The sequence below is a fragment of the Mixophyes fleayi genome, chromosome 3, assembly GCF_038048845.1.
Source record: "Mixophyes fleayi isolate aMixFle1 chromosome 3, aMixFle1.hap1, whole genome shotgun sequence".
NCBI classification, from domain to species: Eukaryota; Metazoa; Chordata; class Amphibia; order Anura; family Limnodynastidae; genus Mixophyes; species Mixophyes fleayi.
The window spans coordinates 341,868,490-341,892,758 of NC_134404.1; the positions used below are offsets into that span (position 1 = coordinate 341,868,490).

At 39.4% G+C, this 24,269-nt stretch overlaps 1 protein-coding gene across 4 annotated transcripts in view; it reads right to left on the reverse strand.

Annotated features, from left to right (window-relative positions):
• Positions 1–24,269, reverse strand: part of LRFN2 (leucine rich repeat and fibronectin type III domain containing 2) — a 409,571-nt gene that overhangs the window by 82,093 nt on the left and 303,209 nt on the right. For all 4 annotated transcript variants that reach the window (XM_075204433.1, XM_075204431.1, XM_075204434.1 and 1 more), the window contains one exon: positions 14,980–16,375. In XM_075204433.1, the coding sequence (XP_075060534.1) occupies positions 14,980–16,355 (1,376 nt within the window). In that variant the 5' untranslated portion in view covers positions 16,356–16,375. The remainder of the gene's footprint in view (positions 1–14,979; positions 16,376–24,269) is intronic.

The window sequence follows — 24,269 nt, forward strand, 5'->3', positions numbered from 1 at the left end:
TATCACATGATGATGTTAGCCCGCCTCGGTATCACATGACAATGTTAGCCCGCCTCGGTATCACATGATGATGTTAGCCCCCCTCGGTATCACATGACAATGTTAGCCCGCCTCGGTATCACATGACGATGTTAGCCCGCCTCGGTATCACATGACGATGTTAGCCCGCCTCGGTATCACATGATGATGTTTGCCCGCCTTGTATCACACAACAAATTCAGTCGTTTGAAGGCCACTTAACCAAATGCATAGGTCATATTCCTAATACAATATACTTATAATTCTGCATTTATCTCCAGGGCTGTGGTACTCTAGCACCCGCTCGGTTGCATAATGCACAGGAGAAGCAATTCATAAGTAAACGTCTTTGCTGGTTTATCTAGCTGTTATCAGCGGTTTCACGATACTTTTATTGTCTAATTTGTGTTTTTATTTTTTTCAAGTACCTTTGTTGCCTCCAGGATCTTGTTAAAACATTTTGTATTTGGCTGTTTTCCCTTATCCACAATTGTAAAGAAATAAATCAACAGAAAAAGTGTGTATAACAAATGGCCGGCTTGCGCAGATGAGGTCTAATTAGAGGAACACACTGGCGGATTCGCTGTTTGTCAGGCTCTCGGCTTTAAAATTAACATGTTCAGATAATAATGTAAGGAGAAAAATCTAAAGTGAGCGTCTTGTAAAACCTCTCTGTTAACGCCGCAAATTATATTAATGAAGATTCTATTCTCTCCTTCTGTAATATTCCACATTGTACGAGTCTTTTGACTATCTTGTTTTTGCTAAAGTGTCTTCTGGGGTTATGCAAATAGAAATCTATTTCCTAGAATTCACAATTTTCTGATTAGTATCCCTGGATTAAAGATAAAAGCTGTATTCTTTTTTCCAATACCTGCAGTTAAGCTTAAAGTTTAACTCAATCAATGCGCTCACAACATCTGAACGCTCTGGATGAGACAGAAGAGTTGATTCTAGATTCACATTCGCTTTGTTTTTAGGCAGCGGAGATGAAAATCTTAAAACAACATTTAACCAGAACAGAAATTAAAGGCAGGAGATCAAGCACAAATTATATTACCTAGTTACCAAAATCAAAAGCTCCGGACCTTGCCAAGTCGTAAAAGTAATCAATGCATGTTTAACCCATCAATACAAATTATTACTGTATATTACATGCACAGTTTATACAAGAGGCAATGAGAAGAATATCTGGAGTCAGCCTGGAGTAAAAGAAAACAAAACTATTTATATAAATATATCATGTTGTCCTGGCCTCTTTCTGGTCTGGCTATAACAAAGTTGCCTACTCACCCGCACAGCCCAGGAGAGCAGGCTACACACTGCCCTGGTGAAGTGGATAGGGGCAGGGCTTTATGACACGATTTAGAACCCTTGATGTTGGGTCGCGGGTTTAAATGTTTTGATCAAAATATGAACCAAAACCCATTTTTCTACTGCGCTAGATATATTTAGATTTAAATTTGCTTAAATTTGTTTAATCATTATGCCTGGTCTCTGTATTATTTTGTGTTTTCATGTATTATGTATTGTGTTATAGTATTGTTGCATTGTACACTACTATAAATCTAATGTACGGCGCTGCAGACCTTTTGTATCGCCTTATAAATAAAAGATAATAATGTACCGGTGATGAAGACAGATGCACAGAGCAGATGCTGTAATTATAGGTAAGGACACAGTCTTCTTTCAGGCCATTTACAAAGCACAAAATGGCCAAAGTACAGCGATCCATTGGCACACATGCATGGGAGCAACTAACAACACTAGAGGCCCAATTGTGGTGTCATGTCATCACTAGCTCTAGCATCTATATCACAATGTCATAATGAACCCCTAGTAATCCTAACCAGTCCCTGCAAACCACCCCAATGAGCCATTGTATTGTGAGCTAAATAATGAATAAGATTGACAAGTTGGCTTTAAGAAGAGATACGGTAGCTGTTCTCATTTTGTTTGGTGGCCGACACTACTTTATTTCTCCAAAAAAGATTCTCACACCCCTGGGGGTGCACATGGATATGAATCCCTGTGATAAGGGGAGTATGGTACAATGACATAAACAATGGAGTTCTATCGACACTGTGCTAGCAGGGCTAGTAACATCTTTATGGAAAATAAATAATACAAGGTTGTGGGATTTCTGTCAGGATAAGCAGCTCAGATCATGTGCTGCACAGTCTACACAAGCTCACAAAATCAATATGGGGAGGAGGTGTCATTAAGCCGCAGTTTCAGTGGTAAAACGGATAAGTCAGCCGTGAACGTGCGCTACAACTGCCACTAGGAGGAAAGCAACTAAAAAAACCTAATTCCCTGGTAATTGGGGGGAAAAGCGAAACACAAGCAGCACGATTTCCATGAGTGAGGGAGTGAAAGGGAGATGGGCAGTGCTTAAATGTTCCCTGCAGTCTGAGTCATTTATACAATGGATTATTTCTGTAACCAGACTGATGAGCTAACAGAGAACAGTGCCTTACACATGATTATACTTTACTACATGAGATCTACCCCCATCCAACATGCAAAAGCCATCTCAGGCAGGGAACTTTGTGCATATATTTAGATGTGTAAATGTTGCGTGCGCGTCATACATAATATCCTTACATCGGAAAAGCGCTTTCCCATTTACTGATATCACAAGATAAGTGTCGGAATGTTTCTAACCCTTATGTTAATGTAGAGATAACAACTTCTCAGCCGTGTTAGTCATCCTATTATCACCTATCAATGAATTCCTAACTGTTATGGGACTGGTCTCTTTCCCCAGGGCAGGTAAGACCTACATAGATGGAGCACTTTTATATGGATGCAATTGGGCGACCTCCAAATTGCGGAGCAGAGGCCCAGTCACACCATATGCTGTACTCACTGTGCCAAGTGATAAATGGTTACATTTGTAAAAAAAAATCCGTTGTAACCTACAAGAAATAATCAGTCTGATGACCTGAGAGCTGGAGTCTGGTGGTCCTGTCCTAATTGACCTCTTTAGATTTTTTTAAAGAACCAATTGTTGTTTAATTTCAATTTCAAGACATTCTGTACTATAACCAAAACACCAGCAGCTGTCATTAGTGCAGTTTATTTATAATCTACCCAGGTTGAAGTACAGTAAATTCCAGCTCAAGGTCAAACCCAAATAATTGTCCCTCAGATGAACCAGTGGTTCCTGTTTCCCGCTAGCAGTATTCTGCTACCAATCTTGTTTCATTGTAGCAGAAAGCGTGTAGAATGCATTCTTGGAAATTGGGCATTTCAGGAAAATAACCCAACAGCCAAATGCACAAACTATTCATCTGTGAACTATTAAAATAATAGGAATACATTCGACTTTATGTGCAATTCTAACCGTCTTATTAAATCTTTCCGGTGCTTACACCGCGTGCAGAACCAGCCTGAGCCCTCTTTGTAATACAGTTCAGTAACCAATGAGACGGCAGATATAGAAGGGAAAATAACATGAGCACCGGAGGATTGATACAGAAAATTGATGACAAGCTCTGGAAAGTTTAGTTTTTAATGTAATATATTAGTTTTTGAGCAGAGCAGACTTCTGAGATACTCATTTTGTATTTGGCTGCGTCAGGCTCCTAAAGTGAAGCAGGTGTTATATGTGAGCAAGTGCTCGCTCATACTCACCAAATGTCCTGATCTTGGGACAGTCCTGTTTTATTGCATGAAATAAGTTCACAGCTGAGCAGTTCTGCAGACAGCTCTAGTACAGAGTTCTGTTCATAATAAATCAATAAGTAATATACACCCAGTATTGACAGCAGTAATTTAGCAAGTATATTCGACATTGGAAAGTAATACATGTGAATAAGCTCATCAGCACAATATCCCTTTCTCATAAATGGTGACAGCTCCCCTCTGAATCACCCCTGATACCACAGGTGTAAGGCAAAATCTAAAAGACAAAAGATGAGGAGGGCGCCATCTGGTGGCGAGGGCAATTGTGCTCAGAAAATATTTTTAAAGAACTCCACATCTAGGTCACTGTCGAAATCCACCTATGTCTCCCGGACTCCCGGGTGAGTAGGACATTCTACCACATGTGCTCACTTCTTCTGGGAATCGCATCATTTTGGCCCATCCTCCGCAGTAAAATGACGCATTTGCGTCATTGTATCATTGGGGGCAGGGCCAAAAATGCTTAATTTAAATAATAAAGTATTATACTTTGCTTTGTGACCACACCCCCTCTTGGCGTCGCACACATTTGTCTTCCTACTCTCCTATGGGGGGACCCACGTAGTTGCTGCACTGTAAATTCCTCTTGGTGGCCACCTACACTATTTAGGGACAAGGCCAGAAGACCTTTGGGGGTGAAAATATACTCTCAGGAAATTTAGGATTGTCTGCTGGTATAAATGTACCATTTTTAAGCCTTTATTTTACAGTAGAAGAATTGTAGCATTCTTTTTATCTCAGTGAAGTGAAATATACTATATCTATAATACCCCCTCCTGAAAAAAAAAATCCTGAACATTATTAATATAATCATTATTAGTATTATTGGTTATATACCATAATGGGTCTATGATTGAACCATCTCTTTACCGGAGGTCCGGATGAGGTTTGAGAAGAGCGTTTAAGTTGTTTCTATGTATCTGTGTTATGCGTTGTAACACTTTGACTTAGTTATATTTATTTTGAAATTCCAAAAATAAAATAAAATAATGCTAGTAATTATATTTTTGTCATTTTCCCAATGGAATAATAAATCACTGGATAATTTTACTGTGAAAAGTTTTAATAAAAAAAAACAAAGAAAAAACGGTACGTGCTTCTAAAAGTTGACTGTTTATTTGGTTAGACTTTGACAAATGCGCTGCAGCTTCCTCTGTGAGATTCTATGCAGCAAGATGAATGGGATCATTAAGTGTTTGAAGAACTTGCACTGAGTCAGACACTCTGCTGAAATAGTGATTTCTTTACCCTCTCATCTTTAAGATTGTGAGATCTGGGATTCTGCTCATTTCAATTAAGGGCCTCTAATTAGTGTGATCGCCCAGAGTGCCACCTACTGCAGTGATAAAATGTCGTCTCGTCTGTTGTCATCTTATCCCATCACTTAATTGCGACTGTTGTTTTATTTATATAACATTGACATGTTCTGCAGCACAGGGCGTCAATCTCGCAAGTGGATCTTACAATCTAGTATCTCTGTCAGATGTGCAAATACTATCATCATCATCATCAACATTTATTTATATAGCGCCAGCAAATTCCGTAGCGCTTTACAATTGGGAACAAACACTGATAAGACACTACTGGGTAATACATACAGACAGAGAGGTAAGAGAACCCTGCTCGCAAGCTTACAATCTATAGGACAATGGGAGTTAGAAACACAAGGGCATGTGCTACATCATATTGCACAATGGACCAGCTAGAACGCAAAGGTAAAAGTACTGAGTGGGCTGTGTGTGTGGCAATGTTGGTCAGAGGGTTGTTGTCTTGTGTTAGCAGTGTAGAGGGTGGTAATAGGGTAATCTAGGGAAATTAAGATGATGGTTGAGGAATATCATAACCTTGTCTGAAGAGGTGGGTTTTCAGTGAACGCTTGAAGGTTTGAAGACTAGAGGGAAGTCTTATTGTGCGAGGGAGGGAATTCCATAAAGTAGGTGAAGCCCGGAAAAAATCCTGTAACCGAGAATAGGAGGATGTGATGAGAGTGGAGGAGAGACATAGATCTTGTATAGAACCGAGGTGTCGAGTAGGGAGATATTTTGAGATAAGTGAGGAGATATATGTCGGTGCAATTTTGTTGATGGCCTTGTATATTAGTAGAAGAATTTTATATTGGATTCGTTGATATACAGGCAGCCAATGTAGAGACTGACAGAGTGGCTCAGCAGAGGAATAACGGTTAGTAAGGAAAATCAATCTAGCCGCTACGTGCAAAATAGATTGTAGGGGTTCAAGTCTGACTTTGGGAAGACCAGTAAGGAGGGAATTGCAATAGTCGATGCGGGAGATGATGAGTGCATGAATTAATGTTTTTGCGGTGTCTTGTGTCAGACATGTGCGTATTCTGGAAATGTTCTTTAGGTGTATGTAACATGATTTAGATATAGAGTTGATGTGGGGAATAAATGACAGTTGTGAATCAAGGACTACACCTAGGCAATGAGCTTGCGGGGTGGGATTTATGGTCATGTTATCAAAAGAAATAGAAATGTCAGGCAGGAAGATTCTGTTTTTGGGTGGGAATATTATTAATTCAGTTTTTGAAAGATTGAGTTTGAGTTGGCGAGAAGACATCCAAGATGAAATGGCAGAAAAACCGTCAGTAACACGAGACAACACAGATGGTGAAAGATCAGGAGAGGATAGATAAATTTGTGTATCATCCGCATAGAGATAATACTGAAATCCAAAGGAGCTTATTAGTTTTCCAAGAGAAGTGGTGTAGATAGAGAACAGCAGAGGACCTAGGACTGAGCCTTGTGATTCTCCAACTGATAGAGGAAGCGGAGCAGAGGTGGATCCAGAAAAATTAACACTGAAAGAGCGATTAGATAGGTAGGATGAGAACCAGGATAGGATAGTGCCTTCAAGACCTAGAGATTGTAGCGTTTGTATGAGGAGAGAGTGGTCAACAGTGTTAAATGCAGCAGAGAGATCCAGGAGAATTAGAAGAGAGTAATGGTTATTATTTTTTGCTGTGATCAAATCATTGACAACCTTGGTCAGCGCAGTCTCTGTGAAGTGTTGAGAGCGAAAGCCTGACTGAAGAGGATCCAATAGGTTGTTTGCTGTAAGAAAGTGTGTGAGGCGAGTATAGGCAATTCTCTCGAGAAGCTTGGAGGGGCATGGGAGTTGGGAGTTGGGGCGGTAATTTACAAGAGATTTAGGGTCAGAATTCTGTTTTTTTTTAAAATGGGAATAATCACTGCATGCTTGTATAGTGATGAAAAAATACCAGTAGAAAGAGATAGATTACAGCTTTTAGTTAGAGGGGGAATGAGGGGGAATAGCCCCGTATTGGCCATGCAGAGCTTGGTTCTCAGACCTTCTGGGGCTAGCAGCAGCCCCACCATTGCGCCTGCCCATGCGAACAGATCTTCTGGTTCAGGGTCCTTTCCTCTACCAAGGTTTGGATCGGCTGGCTTTAACGGCTACTGAGACCCTAATACTCAAGGCGAGGGGGTTCTCACAGCAGGTAATAGCAACCATGATCAAGGCCAGAAAGCCTTCATCGTCTTCTATATACTACAGGGTTTGGAAGACATATATCCTGTGGTGCGAGTCTAAGGGACTCCACACGTTAAGATTTAAACTGGCCAGCTTACTAGACTTCTTGCAAGACGGCCTAGTAAAGGGACTCCGCCTAGGTTCACTCAAGGTACAGGTATCTGCTCTTTCCGTGTACTTCCAAAGAAAGATAGCAGATTACACAGACATTAAGACATTTCTGCAGGGGGTTTTACATATACAACCCCCATTTTGTCACCCAGTAGAGCACTGGGACCTCAATATAGTCCTTGGGGCCCTCACAAAGCCCCCGTGCGAGCCTTTACACTCGGCAGCCTTAAGGCACCTTACTTGGAAAACGTCAGAACTCAGGGCGCTTCGCTGTGACCCTCCTTTCCTCATCTTCCACACCGACAGGGCGGTACTTAGCACAAAGCCCTCTTTCAGCCTTAAGGTGGTATCCAGATTCCACCGAAACCAAGAGATTGTTGTTCCGGCGTTTCGATCCAAAAGAGACTCCCAGGAGGAGGCTCTACAGTTACTGGACGTAGTCCGGGCACTTCAGTGTTATATAGATCGCACGGCTCCGCTTAGGAAGACCAGAGATCTATTTGTTCTCTATGAGGCCCAGAAGAGGGGGTGGCCAGCCTCAAGGCAATCAATTGCCCGATGGATTACTTCCACTATTTGGGAGGCCTACACATTAGCCGCGCAACCCGTCCCAATGGAATTAAAGGCGCACTCGACCAGAGCCGTAGGCGCCTCTTGGGCAGCCAGGCATGGGGCGTCGGCGGAGCAGCTGTGTAGAGCGGCGACATGGTCTTCCGTCCACACCTTCACCAAGTTTTACAGATTACAAGGCTTTGCGTCGGCCGATGCAAGCTTTGGCTGCAGGATTATAAGCGCAGCTGGTCCTGAGCAATCCCTCCCGTGAGGAAGCTTTGGTATATCCCCAATGTCTCGCAGTGTCCCCCAATGGCAGGAAAGAGAAAATAAGATTTTTACTCACCGTAAAATCCTTTTCTCTGACTCCATTGGGGGACACTGCGCACCCTCCCTTGTTCTGTATATAGTTCTGTGTGTGAAAAGTAGTGTCATAGGTTTCTATAACTTAGGACCTTCCAGGTAGTGTCACCTCCTTTCCTTGTACACTTGGTTAGTCAAAATACTAGTGTTAATTCAGTCACAAGTCAGGTAAGTTACATGTCTGTCTATAGACCATGGTGGTAAGCCTAAGGAACCTGAGGGGCAAACACAAGAGCTTATGCAAAATTCGATTTTATTTGTAATTAAACACAAGATGCCACATTGGGAATATATTCTGCCCTCTCCAGACACCCACGGTACCCTCCACTCTCTGACCCTGATTCATCAAGGGACATAAATGGTGATTTTACATCTGCAAAATCACTCTACGGATGCCCAGAACCGGCTCATACGTTTACAGAACGCAGCAACGTTCAATTCATCCTCAGGACCCTTACTACAGATTACGATTTAAGGTAAGGAACGGGGCGGGGAACGTCCTTGTCTACAGTAAGGATGAGCCAATCGCGATCCAAGCTCTGGTCATCTCTAAAGTACTTGTTTCTTAGCCGTATCTCTTGCTCCAGCTGCAGGGCTGGTTACTAATGATGACGGCTGTGTGTACATGCTAGAACATGTGTTTGCAAGCTGTAACAATGGTAAAAATGTATTTTATGTACAGTAGATATTAATAAATGTATTTTATGTATAAAAAAAAACAACAACATTTTTAATGTTTTGTTATTAATGCCTATATTATTACCAGGTGACATTAATTAAATTTATTTGTGCGTTCTTTTGAGAATTTACATTCCACATAGGCATTGGACGTGTTCTGTTGAATTTGGGCATGTGCAGACCTGAATTACATGTCCTCTGAAACAAACGCACATTGCGCCCAGCATACGTGTCTTGATGAATCAGGCTCCCTGTGTAGACTTGAACTGTAAAAAAAAGCTAGATCTTTGCAATGTACCCCCCAATCCTGTTGTCCGAGACAACTGCCTCATTACAAGTTCACTCAGCTCGGGTAAAGGACTGCAGCATTAATCACAGACCGACTCCCCAAATACGTAACATACAACCAGCGAGTGTAATCCTAGAGTGAGGTTTGCTGAATTTGTCAGCCTATCCACTCTTTCCAGGGGTGACTAGTGCAAATGTGAATAGCTGGGTCAGCTTGGAATTTTTGAATATAACTCTCAGAAACATCCATTTTTGGTACAGGGAAAAGTGCCAATGGGCAATTACAGTAACCAGTGTTTCTATTATGGAAGACACCATGGCAAAAGGATTACAGTGATGTATATGTGCGTGTGTGTGTATGTATATATATATATATATATATATATATATATATATATATATATATATATGTATATAGCACGGTGGCACTTCTTCCTCACAGCGCTGGGGTCATGAGTTCAATTCCCGACCATGGCCTTATCTGTGTGAAGTTTGTATGTTCTCCCAGTGTTTGTGTGGGTTTCCTCTGGGTGCTCCTGAGTGAATTCTCTGTACAGTGCTGCGGAATTAGTGGTGCTATGTAAATAAATGGTAATAATAATAATTATATATATATATATATATATATATATATATACAATACCTACACCATTTGACTGCATATGTGTAAGAATTGTTTCTTAAAAAAATTTGGAAACCAGCAACAATAAATTATAGAATATTAAACCCAGTATAAATGGAAAGACTTGAAGTCCGGGCATGAAACGGTTGATTTTAATTGACATCCCGAAGTCATTGAGAGAAATTAAATTTCAGTTCAGTCTTTCCCTTTGCAAGAAAGGAAGGTTATATAATATTTACAGTTGGGGAATCTGTCTGTGATGAGTAAATTAGGATTTAAATTATGTATTAATTGGAATTTAAATTGGTGTGAAACGGGTCTGTCAATCTGAGTATAGCTAGGATTATTCTCCGTAGTATATTCTGAGAGGACGTTACTCCCAGATCAGTGAGGTGTTGTTTTCAATCAGTGAGGGACAAAAATATATATAAAAAATACTATTTGATGTATCTTTATTGCAAGTTGAAAATGAATGGGGAGAAAATCTGATTGGATCATTTGAAATGTTGCCAACAGCAATATCCCAGGGACTTTTGAACTTTTGTTTAGTTATGTCCTATTTTATGGTCCTGGTGATTTAAATTGAACATAATAGAGCAACACTCACCCAGCACTATTAGAGAGGTAACCCATGACTATGCATTGTTTGGTACACAATAGACATTAAAGAAGATATACTCTGTAGAATTTCTATAATGTTTTTGAGAGTCCTTTGATAATATGGGCCCAATTGGCCGATTCGGACCCTTTTCTAAAAAAAATCTTGATGACTGTAGAGATTTTATGTTGCGGACACACGTCAGTCTCACTGGGAATAATTATTAAATTTTTATTTCTATCCACTTGTAAAAAAAATTTTTTGGAGGGAGATAGATGAAGGTTTCATTTGGTAACATATTAGGATAAATGTTTTTTTTTTTGTTTTATAGGATTTATATAAGGAAACATGAGAAAAAATACTCTCTTCCATGAGTCTCACCAAAACGCCTTTTAGATAATAGGGACAACCTAAGAAATTTACCCCCAAATATAACCATCTCGTTCTCCTGAGTAGAGGTAAACCAAATGTGGGGACTTTGGACAAGGTCTGACGGGATTATAGGGATCCAGAGGTAAATACCTTTTATCCTGAGCCTGGAGATAACAGAGAACAACGGGTTGATGGCGTAATTTTGTAGGTTTGAGATTACATGCATTTTTTGAGTGGTTGGAATAGGCTATAAAGAGAAAATTAAGACCAATTTTTTTCTTCTTTTAAAAAAGCAATTTTTAACTATTGTATTAGGGGGGCATTGCCATGTTACAACAAGAGGGTCTGACAGCCCCTTCCCATTCTATCTCAGCAGCAACTGATCACTTGCAATGGTGATCTAATGGTGATCTAATGGAGATCTAATGTTATAAGTATTATCAGGGATCTATTAGGGCACGGTGGAATGGCTGTTCCCATTTCTGATATGACCGACCACTGCGTAAAGGAAATCGTGATTACACCATAATTAAGATGGAGGGTTGCCATGGTAATTCAAGTTAGAAATCTCATTTCTGCATTAAGTTTAGTAGTGAACATACTGAACGCTGCCTAACGGAGATCACCGTCCAGTGTAAAATGAAATTGAAACAGTGCAAGGACCAGATTGCCTGTGGAACCCGATTATTTTAAAATCACAGCTCAGGCTTCATTGAAGCAGCAATTTACCGCTGTTTGACAGTTGGGAAGCTAAAGTTTAAATGATATTTTTAACATAATTTCTTTACATATCCCTTATTTATGTCAGCATTCTCATCGTCGCTATCATCTCAGTTTACACAGAGCATTTCCATACATTAGTATAAAAATTGGAGACATACCAACAAGAGACATATTATCATACAACCATTTCTCTTGTCCATTATTTTCAATTGACTGTTTGCCTTATGTAACCTCAACTCAAAAAATAAACTGATGTATATCAATTAATTCATGGAACTGATGTTAATTGAGTCAAACAGATTGAAATTTCCAGACTGAACAAACGTCTCTGAAGATAGGACGCGCTGTGTCTGCAGTCGCCCTATAGAACAGTAAAATACGGAGCTTTGATAAATATATGACACAAATACTTCTCACTGCAGAAGCTCCTGCGCTAGCTGCATTTCTGTAGAATGCAACAAGGCAGAATCCTGACTCAACTGCAGCCAAGATCACAATTACATAGAAAGCATTTGCCATTTGTTTTGTACTTGCAATCAAAGCGGAAATGTTCAGTAACTCATAGCAACCCTTTACTTCCTTTTAGTATCATTTTTCAGCTCCAAATGTGGAAGCACAAAGTGCAAATAATATTTTGTGAGACCCTAACTTTGGCCCAAGTGTAATTGCTGTTTGTGCTGTGATGATTTGGGCAGATAACAAAGATAATGGGGGTTCCTTGCACAGTATGGACACATCATTCAGGATGGGATCACCGACATGAGATAAGTGGCTGGGAAGGATCCATTGATAGGGGTGTTCCAGGTACCCTGTATTATGAGATGCACTTTGTACCTTCCTTCTGTCAGGAAAATGCATCGCTAGATAAAGTTCAACCAATGCAATACAAAGCCACAAGCACTCCAAAGAGACACCTGTAATAAAGAGTCCCTTTGTCCCCTCATTGTCATGATTAATGTAAATAACATAAATGAGAATAAATTCTGCAGTGTTTTAGGAGATAAATGGTAAAAAGTAAAATAATGAGAGGGGAAGTGTCAGTAGAATGGACTTTGATGTGACATTTTTGACTATTTGCACCATGCGTATTTTGAGGTGTATCCACAAGACTAGATGCAGATGGATTTTCTGCAGGCAGCTTCGGGGACCGTGAAGTGAGAGTGACCCTTTAAACGTGATTGGTCAGCGAATAAGAACACTTTTGTACAGCTGAGATCTGCAATTTTTCAGCATTTTAAATGGCCCCTCGTGGAAATATCTTTTCCAACTAAGACAAAAAAGTTCACAAGAACATTGATTTCAAATACAGACCGTGTTAGTATTAGCAATAATATGTGTTCTATTTTGAAACATACAATGCTACTACTTTAATTAAAATTCCCGCATCCCAACATATTTTGTTAGCTTTGCAGTGCATGGTCTATATTATAAACTACATTTAGGTAGTGCAGGTTTAATTTATAGCTATAGGCAGCACGGGGGCTTAGTGGTTAGCACTTCTGTCTTGCAGTACTGGGGTCATGAGTTAGATTCCCGACCACGGCCTTATCTGTGAGAAGTTTGTATGTCTTCCCTGTGTTTGCGTGGCCATGGTTGGGAATAGAACTCTTGATCCCAGTGCTGTGAGGCAGAAGTTCTAACCACTAAGCCACCATACTACCTCTTAACCTCTCATTTTTTCAGTCCCTTTTGGGCCTGGCCCTCAGCGGTGGCACATATTCCAACAATGCCATTATGCCCACAATTTGATGTACTATTAGAGTAATATACACCTCAGTAAGATTAACAGGAATTCTCTGGGAGGAAAATAAATACCACAGCTAAATGCGTAACATGCCAATGCATTATGGAACAATTTTAAAAATTGCCCTATTTTTACCTAATGCAGGAAATGTATCCTCAAACAGGGAAATCTGGAAGGTACATCATGCAGCAACAAATAGAATTTCAGATATTAAAATATAAACTATTTGTATTCCACTTTAGTCGGATTAAAGAAATAATTGGATGAAAAAAAGTATATTGACTAATATTTTTTACCGTGCAATTGCGATCAGTACGCCACGTGTCATGATGCAATCGCACAATAAATAACGCACGCATACACTTACACATTCACTTATACATAGTTCATTTTTATAGTTCCAACCTACACTCATTTATGAACAAATGTTATTGAATTTATAGTTATATATGATAAGGTTAAGAAGCGCTTTATTACATGAAACATATCATGTTTAGTGTCATTCTAATCCCCTAATTATCCTTTATTATCCGGTTCCATCGGCTATAAGATTGCACCTCGTTTATGCTAGTTATGGAATATAGAGAATTAGGGATCAGAATGGTATTGTGTGTATAATGTAAATAGACGAGTTCTAACTAGCTGTCGGCGGGAAGATTAGTATGTATCTGATCGGAGAGCTGACCCCCACCCTTGGAGGGTGTCGTTTGAACTGACCTATGAACTACACTATACTGGACTGTCCTGGAGCCTGAACCTATGGAAACATGCCAAGTCATCTGTATTGTATTTACTGTAACACCAAATGTATATATATATTGCTGTCTGGAATCAGCTTACAGTCTCTTTGACCACAGACTTCAGGATTGAATGACTGTAAGCTGGATCCAGCAGGGCGCGACTTATGTATCGACTGTACTTATTTATTGAACTGTTATCCTTTTGCTTTTGCTATTAAATCGCATTGTGAGTTGGAACCACACAAATCGCAGTGGACAATGATTATTGGTAAGAGATAAAATAACGTTAATACATTCTAGCCACTTGCTCTTAAAAAGTTACTCTGTTATTCTGTGACATTCAATGTAAAGCATGAGATGGTTTCTGCTACAGAAGTTTTTAGGATAGTACTGGAAATACAATTACAAAAGTTCTGTTTTGTTTCCAACAAGAACAAAAAAAACAATTGAGCAAATCTTCCTCTTTGAGCTTTCAGAGTCACCAATACTAATGACAGGATGACAGGGTCACCATACAGAATTGTTCCTGGAAATCATTAAATGTTATATTGTCAAAACATTTTGAGTTTTAAGGTCTCATTATATAACTGGAAAACTCCCTGACTACACGACATGTCAAATAGCATCAAAATTGGCCAAAACCCAACGGGGCTGTAGAGATGAAATCTAGTGAAGTCCCAAATCACACAGCTTTAAAAGAAAATAAGTTCAGCATATTTCAAAGACACACAGAACATTCTGCAGTTGGGTTCTGAGTTTTTGTTCAAGGAAAAGAGAAACTTACCATTCAGTCTTATCGTATAGTCGTATAGAAAATGTAAGTAATTTATTGACATGGTAAATGTTCTTGGGAATCTCTTATGTGCATTTATATCCAAAACAGACTTATAACGAGAGGGAAGAATACTGGCATCCTGACATCAGTAAATATTATTGGTCTTTTGTAACAATTTTAAATGTTGTACTTTACCTGTAAATTAGAACTTCGTCATCTGAGCAATTGTATTGAAGTTGGTACATTTTAACTTTGGGTGCAGCCTTGCTCACCGACCACTTTACCAACGCTGTGGTAGTTGTCACCTCTGACACTACAACAGCTTTCTCTGGTGGAGTCTTCACTTCTCCTCCTCTGTTAGTTTTGCTAGAGCTGGTGATGTCAGAAAGCCGTGATTTGGGGGGTGCCGCTCGACCGGTGCCATTGCTGAGATGCGGCAGCTGAACAATTGACAACTCAACCGGTGCTGTTAACTCTCCAGCCGCATTTGCTGCTATGCAAGTGAAGGTCCCATAATCCTTGGAGGTGGTAATTAAGATATCTAAAGTTCCATTGTCATAAACAGCTGTCCTTGAGGAGTTTCCAATGAGACGACCATCGGGAGCAACCCAATGTATGACCGGTGCAGGATCTCCAACTGCTTTACATTTTAAAGAAGCAGTTTGTCCTTCCAAAACAAGCAACTTTTGAGTATGTTGAGTAATTAAAGGTGGTTCACACACAAATTCTTCTTCTCGAACATACCAGAAATACCTCCCTTTTAGAGGAGAAGGAGATGCACATGTCTCCATATCATCCTCTCTCTCAAGTCTTCTTAGCCACAGTAGTTCACAATTACAATGAAGTGGATTACCCCCAAAGCTGAGAGACAAAGGGGGAAGAAAAGGTGTTGCAGAAAGCACTGATATTTGTGACCTTGCAAGTGCCGGATCCGGAGGTAGTTTTTGAAGCCTGTTAGAAGTCAAATCAATCCTGGCCAATTTATTGAGGTCCTGAAACGTACCTTCTGTAATATAATTTATTAAATTGTGGTCCAAACTAAGCTGATGTAGGTTAATCATCCTTCGTACAGCATCCCACGGAATTGTTTTAAGGTTATTGTAAGAAAGGTCAAGATCTTCCAACGTCTGTAAAATGTCTTCAAAAGCATCATCCGCAATACTATTGAGTTGGTTATTATTCATAATCAAGTGCTGGAGATTAATTAAACCTCTAAATATCTCATCTCCTAGGATGGTCAACCTGTTACTGTCCAAATGTAAAGATCGAAGACTCTCTAGATCCACAAAAGAATACGGCTGAATATAACTGATGGTGTTTCTAGATAAGGTAAGGTCAACAAGACCAGACATGTTGGCGAAGTCTAGCCGATTGATGCTTATGATAAAATTTCCCCCAAGTCGAAGTTCAACTGTCCTTCGGTCAATGTCTACTGGTACAAAGAGCAAGCCTTTGGAAGGGCACAAAGTCCCAAGTGACTCCGACAAGTTCTGACATACACAATATTTTGGACATGAGTTGACCATTACTGCCATTCCAAACACCAGAAGACTGCAGAGGATTTTTTCCATTGTAAGTCAGGAAAAGATATCTGCAATAAAAGAAGAACGTTTTACAATGAGGAATTACAATATGTACTTTCATTGCCATAAATGCAGTAAACAATATAACTATACACTATGAAAGTAATTTCTCTTTTCTTGCTTGTATTGTACATTTAGTAATAGTTATTTTAACATTGACATGGGATTGTATAGGGAAAATATAACCTGTCTGTGAAAACCTGGGGGAGTAATCTAAATACACTCATTAATCGCATTTACTAAGCAACTGATAGTTAGAGAACTTGTAAATAAAAAAATAAATGGAAATACAAAAAAAACATATTAACTTATGAATAAATAATACTAATACACTAATGTGGTTTTATACCAATTTGTGACATGCACAAGAGTAACAAGCAAACAACACCGAAAGCGAAATCCCATAAAAATCCCACGCTGACACAACTTGTGACACTGGCAACTTCATGGTGAAGCTCATCATGTAATTCTGATATAATAGCTATCTGCTTTATTTGTCAAGATGGCAGACAATTTACACAGAAACCAACAATTTCCCAATGAGGACTGTGAGGCAAATCGTTGCAATCAATTTGCAGCTTTATTGCGTAAAGCAGCAGTACATTGTCCAGTACTTAGTCCCCAAAGTTTAACCCACATACCCCCTCTCATGCACAGGTTATATGACCCTCAATTTTCCCACGGTGGTGGAGCTGGTGATAGGACCTATCTTCAAAATGACCTCCCTCGGTGGTTCTGAACTGTTGATTCCCCGTGGTGATGGTGCCACTAAATCTGAGCCTGGTTACCAGAAATAATAATTCTGTTGGCTAATATAATAAACTAATAATAAACTTCATACAGCTAGCTGTTTACTCAAGATCTCTTTTATCCTATTTCGAATTTAACTATCAACCCACCTGGGGGTTAATATATCAAGCTGAGAGTTTCCGGCGGATTTTAAAAGTGGAGATGTTGCCTATAGCAACCAAACAGATTCTAGTTATCATTTCTTTAGTACACTCTACAAAATGACAGCTAGAATCTGATTGGTTGCTATAGGCAACATCTCCACTTTTCAAATCCACCGGAAACTCTCCCCCTGGTGTCATTTAAGAACCTTGTATAACTTTAAGGTCACATAACCATGCAATACGTATAATAGCAGAAGTCAATCACAAGAGCAATAGAATGCCAATACCGTCTGCAAGGCTGTAAGACGGTAAAAGTTCAGAATTGTGCGTATCTCCTTGATTCAATCGCACCAGTCACGAGGTCTCACAGTAACCCCTGGCACCAATCTAACATAGACTACCTGTCTATTAGATCAACCACCACACATGCAACATAAGTATTATAATCCCTAAACTTTATATATATATATATGACTTTGAGTTGTTTCAGTATTATGCAATATTTTCTACAAATATTTAATAAATCACGTAGACTTGAATTATGCTGCTCAGACAACTCTATTTTCCTGCATAATTGCATCAAGCAATATCAGCTCAATGCTTTATAAGTGAAATCAAATATTTTAAATTATTTTACATATTCCCACAATGAAACCTAAGTTATCATAGCAATGTTAAAATTATTACCCGGCTTTATTGAGTAATTAAAAATAGTCACCAAGACAAAAAAATATTTTCACAAAAAATGTAGCGTTCAAAAGTAAATTTTCAATATAATGTCACTTTAGTCTTGGTGATCTGATCATCATCATCAACTATTTATATAGCGCTACTAATTCCGCAGCGCTGTACAGAGAACTCACTCACATCAGTCCCTGCCCCATTGGGGCTTACAATCTATATCCCCTAACATACACACACACACACACACACACACACAAACACAGACAGAGAGAAACAAGGGTCAGTTTAATAGCAGCCAATTAACCTACCAGCAGGGGCGGACCCAGACATTTGTCCTACCCCGGGCGATTTTAGGGGGGGCGATTTAGGCCCCGCCCCCTTTCTGTGTTCTGAGGCTGCTGGCAGCTGCACAGTATGTGCAGGTCTGTTCAGCAGTGAAAGTGTGCTGTCCCGCCGCTCTGGTTGTGTTTAAAACACAATCAGAGCAGCGGGACAGCACACTTTCACTGCTGAACGGACCTGCACAGTGTGCTGCTGTCGGCAGCAAGCCCCTGGTAGGGGGGGGGGCGATCGCCCCGATCGCCCCCCCCCCCCCCTGGACCTGCCACTGCCTACCAGTATGTTTTTGGAGCGTGGGAGGAATCCGGAGCACCCGGAGGAAACCCACGCAAACACGGGGAGAACATATAAACTCCTCACAGATAACGCCATGGTCGGGAATTGCACTCATGACCCCAGTGCTGTGAGGCAGAAGTGCTAACCACTGAGCCACCGTGCTGCCCACAGATCTATTAAAGTGTAAAATGTCACCTGGAGATAGTTGAGGCAGCCATTTTGTTTTCTGAATCAAATTTCATGGGAATGCACCCTATCAATTTGCTAGCATCTAGTGGTATCACTGAGCCACAAACACAACCCATCTTAGTGATGTCGCTGGTTATTAGTCATCCGATAGGCTGCAGTCAGTCCTACGACTCTTGGTTGGCTGCCGTAATCGCACAATGCCTACGGTTATACTTGAACATTACTTTATTATAACACTTGTATCCGCACAATGAATGTTTGCCTTCAACCTTGGAGGAGAACAAGCTTTTTTTGTAAGTATAGATATATATATATATATATATATATATATATATATATATATATATATATCTCAACATTTTCTGAACTTCAAAAAAACATTGTGTTCATCTGTTTGTAAAATCTGAAATGTCACCTTGAACCAATATAATAAGAAAACAAAACAAAGCAGTTCTATTTAATTTAAAATAAAATCAAGGAAACATTGTATTATCCTACAGTAGGTAAAAAAACACGACAAAAAACAAATACAGAATATAATAAAATAGATTTACTAAGTCAATTTATGTATCCTTCAATTATTTGTAACACAGTAGTTCATCAAGGCTGTTCTCTCCTACACAACTACGTTGTTTATTCACGGAGGTCAACAAAGTAGCTTTTTTGAAATTAGCTTCAATTTATCAAATTAAGGAAAATTATTTTTCCTGCCACCTTTATATACTTGGTATAGGTAACACTAACTTATCCTTATTTTCACAAATATCAATATTTTCCCTATATATATCCTATTTTGAAGTTGAAAACATTTTTTTCTGATATCAAGGGGTGGACACATGTGGCCACATTTAGGGCCTGATTAATCTTCGACTTGCGTGCAAGTTGCGTTTTTAAACTTGAATATTCGCGTGCTCGGATTCAAACCGAAATGGCTCTTAATATATACGTTTCCATTTGAATCAGGTTATAGTTTCTCTTACTTGCACACACATGTTCTGAGCTAGCTAGTGACACACATACGTGCAGTTTTTAATACAAAGACAGTGATGTGCCAGTTGTGTGTGAACTATACATACAGTAAACTTTTACGTTTAGCGGTCAGTTTGCGTGTTACATTATGCTTGCAGGAGGTTAAAGGGGCACTTTAGATTAGTACACAACCCACAACACATATAAATATCACATGAAATACTTGAAATGGTATCATCTCCCTCGACAAACAATCAGCTCAATTCCTGCCCAGCTCCCTCTGACACTCTCTCTTCATTTAATCCCACAAATGTAGATGAAGTATCTACTTTCATCTAATCTTCCTACTCTACCTCCTGTCCTCTTGATTCCATACTCTCACAAATTGGTAGGTCCTTGTCTCATGTGCCCATTCCACCTCTGACTCAAATCTGTCATATCTCTCGCTCTACTTGTAACTTTCCGTCATTATCCAAACACTCACAAAATTCTGACCCAAACTTTCTCTTAAATTACTGTCTCAAATCTCAGTTCCCGTGCCCCTCTAAGCTTCTAGAGAAAATTGCCTACACTCACCTCATTCTCTTCCTTTCTGCAAACAACCTACTGGATCCTCTTCAGTCCGGCTTTCTCTCTCAAAACTCCACAGAGACTGCGCTGACCAAGGTTGTCAATGATCTGATCACAGCTAAAACTAAAGGTGATTACTCTCTTCTAATTCTCCTGGATCTCTCTGCTGCATTTCACACTGTTGACCACTCTCTCCTCATACAGACGTTACAATCCCTAGGAACTGTCCTATCCTGGTTCTCATCCTACCTATCTACTGTTCTCTGCCTACACCACTTCTCTTGGAAAACTAATAAGCTTCTTTGGATTTCAGTATCATCTTTATGCGGATGATACACAAATTTATCTATCCTCTCCTGATCTCTCACCATCTGTGTTGTTGTCTGTCGCGTTACTGACTGTCTTTCTGCCATTTCATCTTGGATGACCTCTCGCCAACTCAAACTAAATCTTTCAAAAACAGAATTAATAATTTTCCCACCCACCAACAGAAGCTTCCTGCCTGACATTTCTATTTCTGTTGACAACACGACCATAAATCCCATCCTGCAAGATCACTGCCTATGTGTAATTCTTGACTCACAGCTATCCTTTGTTCCCCACATCGAATCTATATTTACATCATGCTGCATACATGTAAAAAACATTTTAAGAATACGCACGTATCTCATACAAGGCATATAAAAGCTTTAATTCATGTATGCATCATCTCCCGCATCGGCTATTGCAATTCCCTCTTTACTGGTCTTCCTAAAATCAGACTTGAACCCCTACAATTTGTTTTGAATGCAAAAGCTAGATTGATTTTCCTTGCAAATCTATTGTCGTCTGCTGAGTCGCTCTGTCAGTCTCTACATTGGTTGCCTGTTTTTCAATGAATCCAATATAAAATTCTTCCACTAACATACAAGGCCATACACAAAACTGCACCAACATACATCTCCTCACTTGTCTTAAAATATCTCCCAACTCGACACCTCCGTTCTGCACAAGATCTGTGTTTCTCTTCCACTCTCATCACTTCCTCCCATTGTCGGTACAGGACTTTTTTTTGGGACTACACCCACTTAATGGAATTCCCTCCCTCGCACCACAAGACTTTCCTCTAGTCTTCAAGTCTTCAAGCATTCTATAAAAACCCACCTCTTCAGGCAAGCTTATAATATTCCTCTACCACCCTCTTCATTTCCCTAGGTCACCCTATTACCACCCTCCACACAGCTAACACAAGACAACATCCGTCTTGCCAACATAATTGTGTGACTGAGCAAACAGCCCACTAAATACTTTGTAACCTTATAGCTGGACAAATATTTAATATGATGTAGCATTTACTCTTGTGTATCAAACCCTTTATCCATAGATTACAAACTTGCGAGCAGGGTTCTCTTACCTCTCTGTATGTATTGCCCAGTATTGTTTTATTACTGTTTGTTCACAATTGTAAAGCGCTAACGAATCTGCTGGTGCTATATAAATAAATGTTGATGATGTTGATCATATGACGATAGGGCCAATGCCCCCATCACTATCATGATCAATTTAAGCCATAACTTAGGTTAAACTGACATTATTAGATAGTGGAAAAATTAGAGAAGAGGGCTAAACAAATGTGATAAAAATCAGCAGAACCCCGTCAGCGCGAGGATACAGATGCTGGAATCGGACATGTATGGTTTCTCGGACCAGTCTCACCAAATAGGGACACAAATTAGCCCGAAATTTCTTGAACTTTTGATTGAAAGTTTTAAAAGTTCAAAAAAAAAGTTACCTAAAATTGAAAAGTGTAACAATTACGACCATGGTTAAGTCCGTTTGAACATGTTTGAGCCATGCACATGGATGGACTAGCTCAAATGGGCTTGAGCTTAAATTGATACATTTTAACTGTTCTTAGTAGCAAATCTTGAAAGGTGAACATAAAACATAGCAACGCTAACAGTCTGAAAAATGTTAAATTAAGTATTATCGATAATTTAAAAACATTATTTAAAAAGTATAAAGAAGAATCATTTTAAAAATAAACATTTTAGCAAAAACAGCTAACATCAAACTTGAATAGAAAACCTCAATAGGGAATGGTGTACATTCACTGAAAACTGCAAACACGGATTGCGAATGGTGATTGAATGATGTAAATTTCGTACCACAAATTAGAATTGGGATCAAGCGCTGGTTGTACCCTGAATATGGTTGTAGTAAGAATTTCTAGACTTAAGGAGGTACATTACAAATGTTTTAATACATCTTATTCACTTTCAACACTAAAAGGAAATCATTCCATAAATTCTATGAATATAATACAAGATAATTACAAAATGATCATCATTCCACCAATCCCATTTTTTGATGCTATATATTAATAATATTGCTATTTTATAAATATGCTTCAGAGTACATGATATGTTCACTTGCTGTTGGATGAAACTTTAAAAATAGCAAATTAACAACTGTTACTGGCATTCATTTCTGTCCCAAACCTGCCTTAATTTTTTTAAAAATACACGGAATGATGCCATGACCATTTGTTGAGGGTATGTAATCTAAGCCTTCCATGTCTCATATTGAGGGGTTTATTTATGTATATATTTTTGTCCCCACTTCAGGACAGTTTGGAGTTGTGCAGCTGACGATTGCCCCCATCAATGCCATATGTGCCATCAACAGTTGTGTGTGGCATTGAAGTGGTTTATTTAAGGGCCGGGAAGGAGGCTGGGGATTGGCTGCGCCTCCGTGTAGTGTGACTACGCATCCGTTCTCCTGTGCATGTGGTGTTCTGAGAGCTGTAATGCGGGATATATGCTTATCTCTATCCATGCGTACTAATAACACTTTTAGTGTTAGTACAAGGTGCCAGCAGGGATACAATGGCATTATTAATAACCATTGCAGCCTGTAAATAAAGAACATTTCTATCCTTTTTTTCCATCACCTTACCGCATAAAAAAAAAAACAAGTTAAAAAAAAGTGTGTTCTTATGTAGGCATTTGAAGGCAAAGTACAATACATCTGTAATGTAAAATAATTCCTCAGACAGTAAATGTTATATTTCTACTTTACCTACAGCTGTGGGCGAATACCTGGGGATCGTGTTGCCTCAGATCCCTTTATGTGAAGGGAAAACTCAGAGACAACTACAGAAATAAGCATTCTACATGCTTCATGTTTGAATTCTCTGTGTGGCGGGCGGAAAGGCTTTGAGGCTCTGAAGAGTTGGATGGTTCTCGCTGTGAGAAAAGCAAAAGTCGCTCCTGGATCCCGTCCTATAAGGATTAACCTGACCATTTCTTTACAGGAAGAAATCTCATAGCAATTATATTCCAATTTAGGTCTCGATAGAACTCACAAAATACAGCATGTTACTAATCGTGCATTTATTTCTGTTTGCTGTTGCTGAAGACCTTTCCAATGACTTATACAGTTACAAAAAGTCCTTAATTTCCAGGGAAAAGCCCCAGTTATAAAAGTGTTTCCTTGGAAATGTTCCCATTTTGTCCAGGTAGCTGTCTCTGTTTTTCATAACTGATGAAGTGATGAGTACAGGTCCTCTTTCTCTGTATGATTATTGTATATGTTATATCTGTTATAGCCTATATAATATCTGGATGATATAGGCTGCAAATGCTAAAGCAGAAACCCCCTCAAAAGATCAGGGGGTAAATGTATGAATCCCCGGATTCTTCATCTCCGGCGTGTTCAGCCTCTTCAGCGCTTAAATTTAAAGCGGCGCTGCCTTGTAAAGGGAAGTTAACCCTTTACAATGCAGCGCCGCTTGAAATTTAATCGCGGAAGAGGCTGAACACGCGGGTGTTGAAGAACCCGCAGATTGATACATTTACCCCCAGGTGTGTTTTTTTTTTATATAAATCACTGTGGCTATCATCATCATCATCATCTATTTACTTACTCACATCAGTCCCTGCCCCATTGGAGGTTACAGTCTGAATTCCCTAACATACACAAACACAGACAGAAACACAGA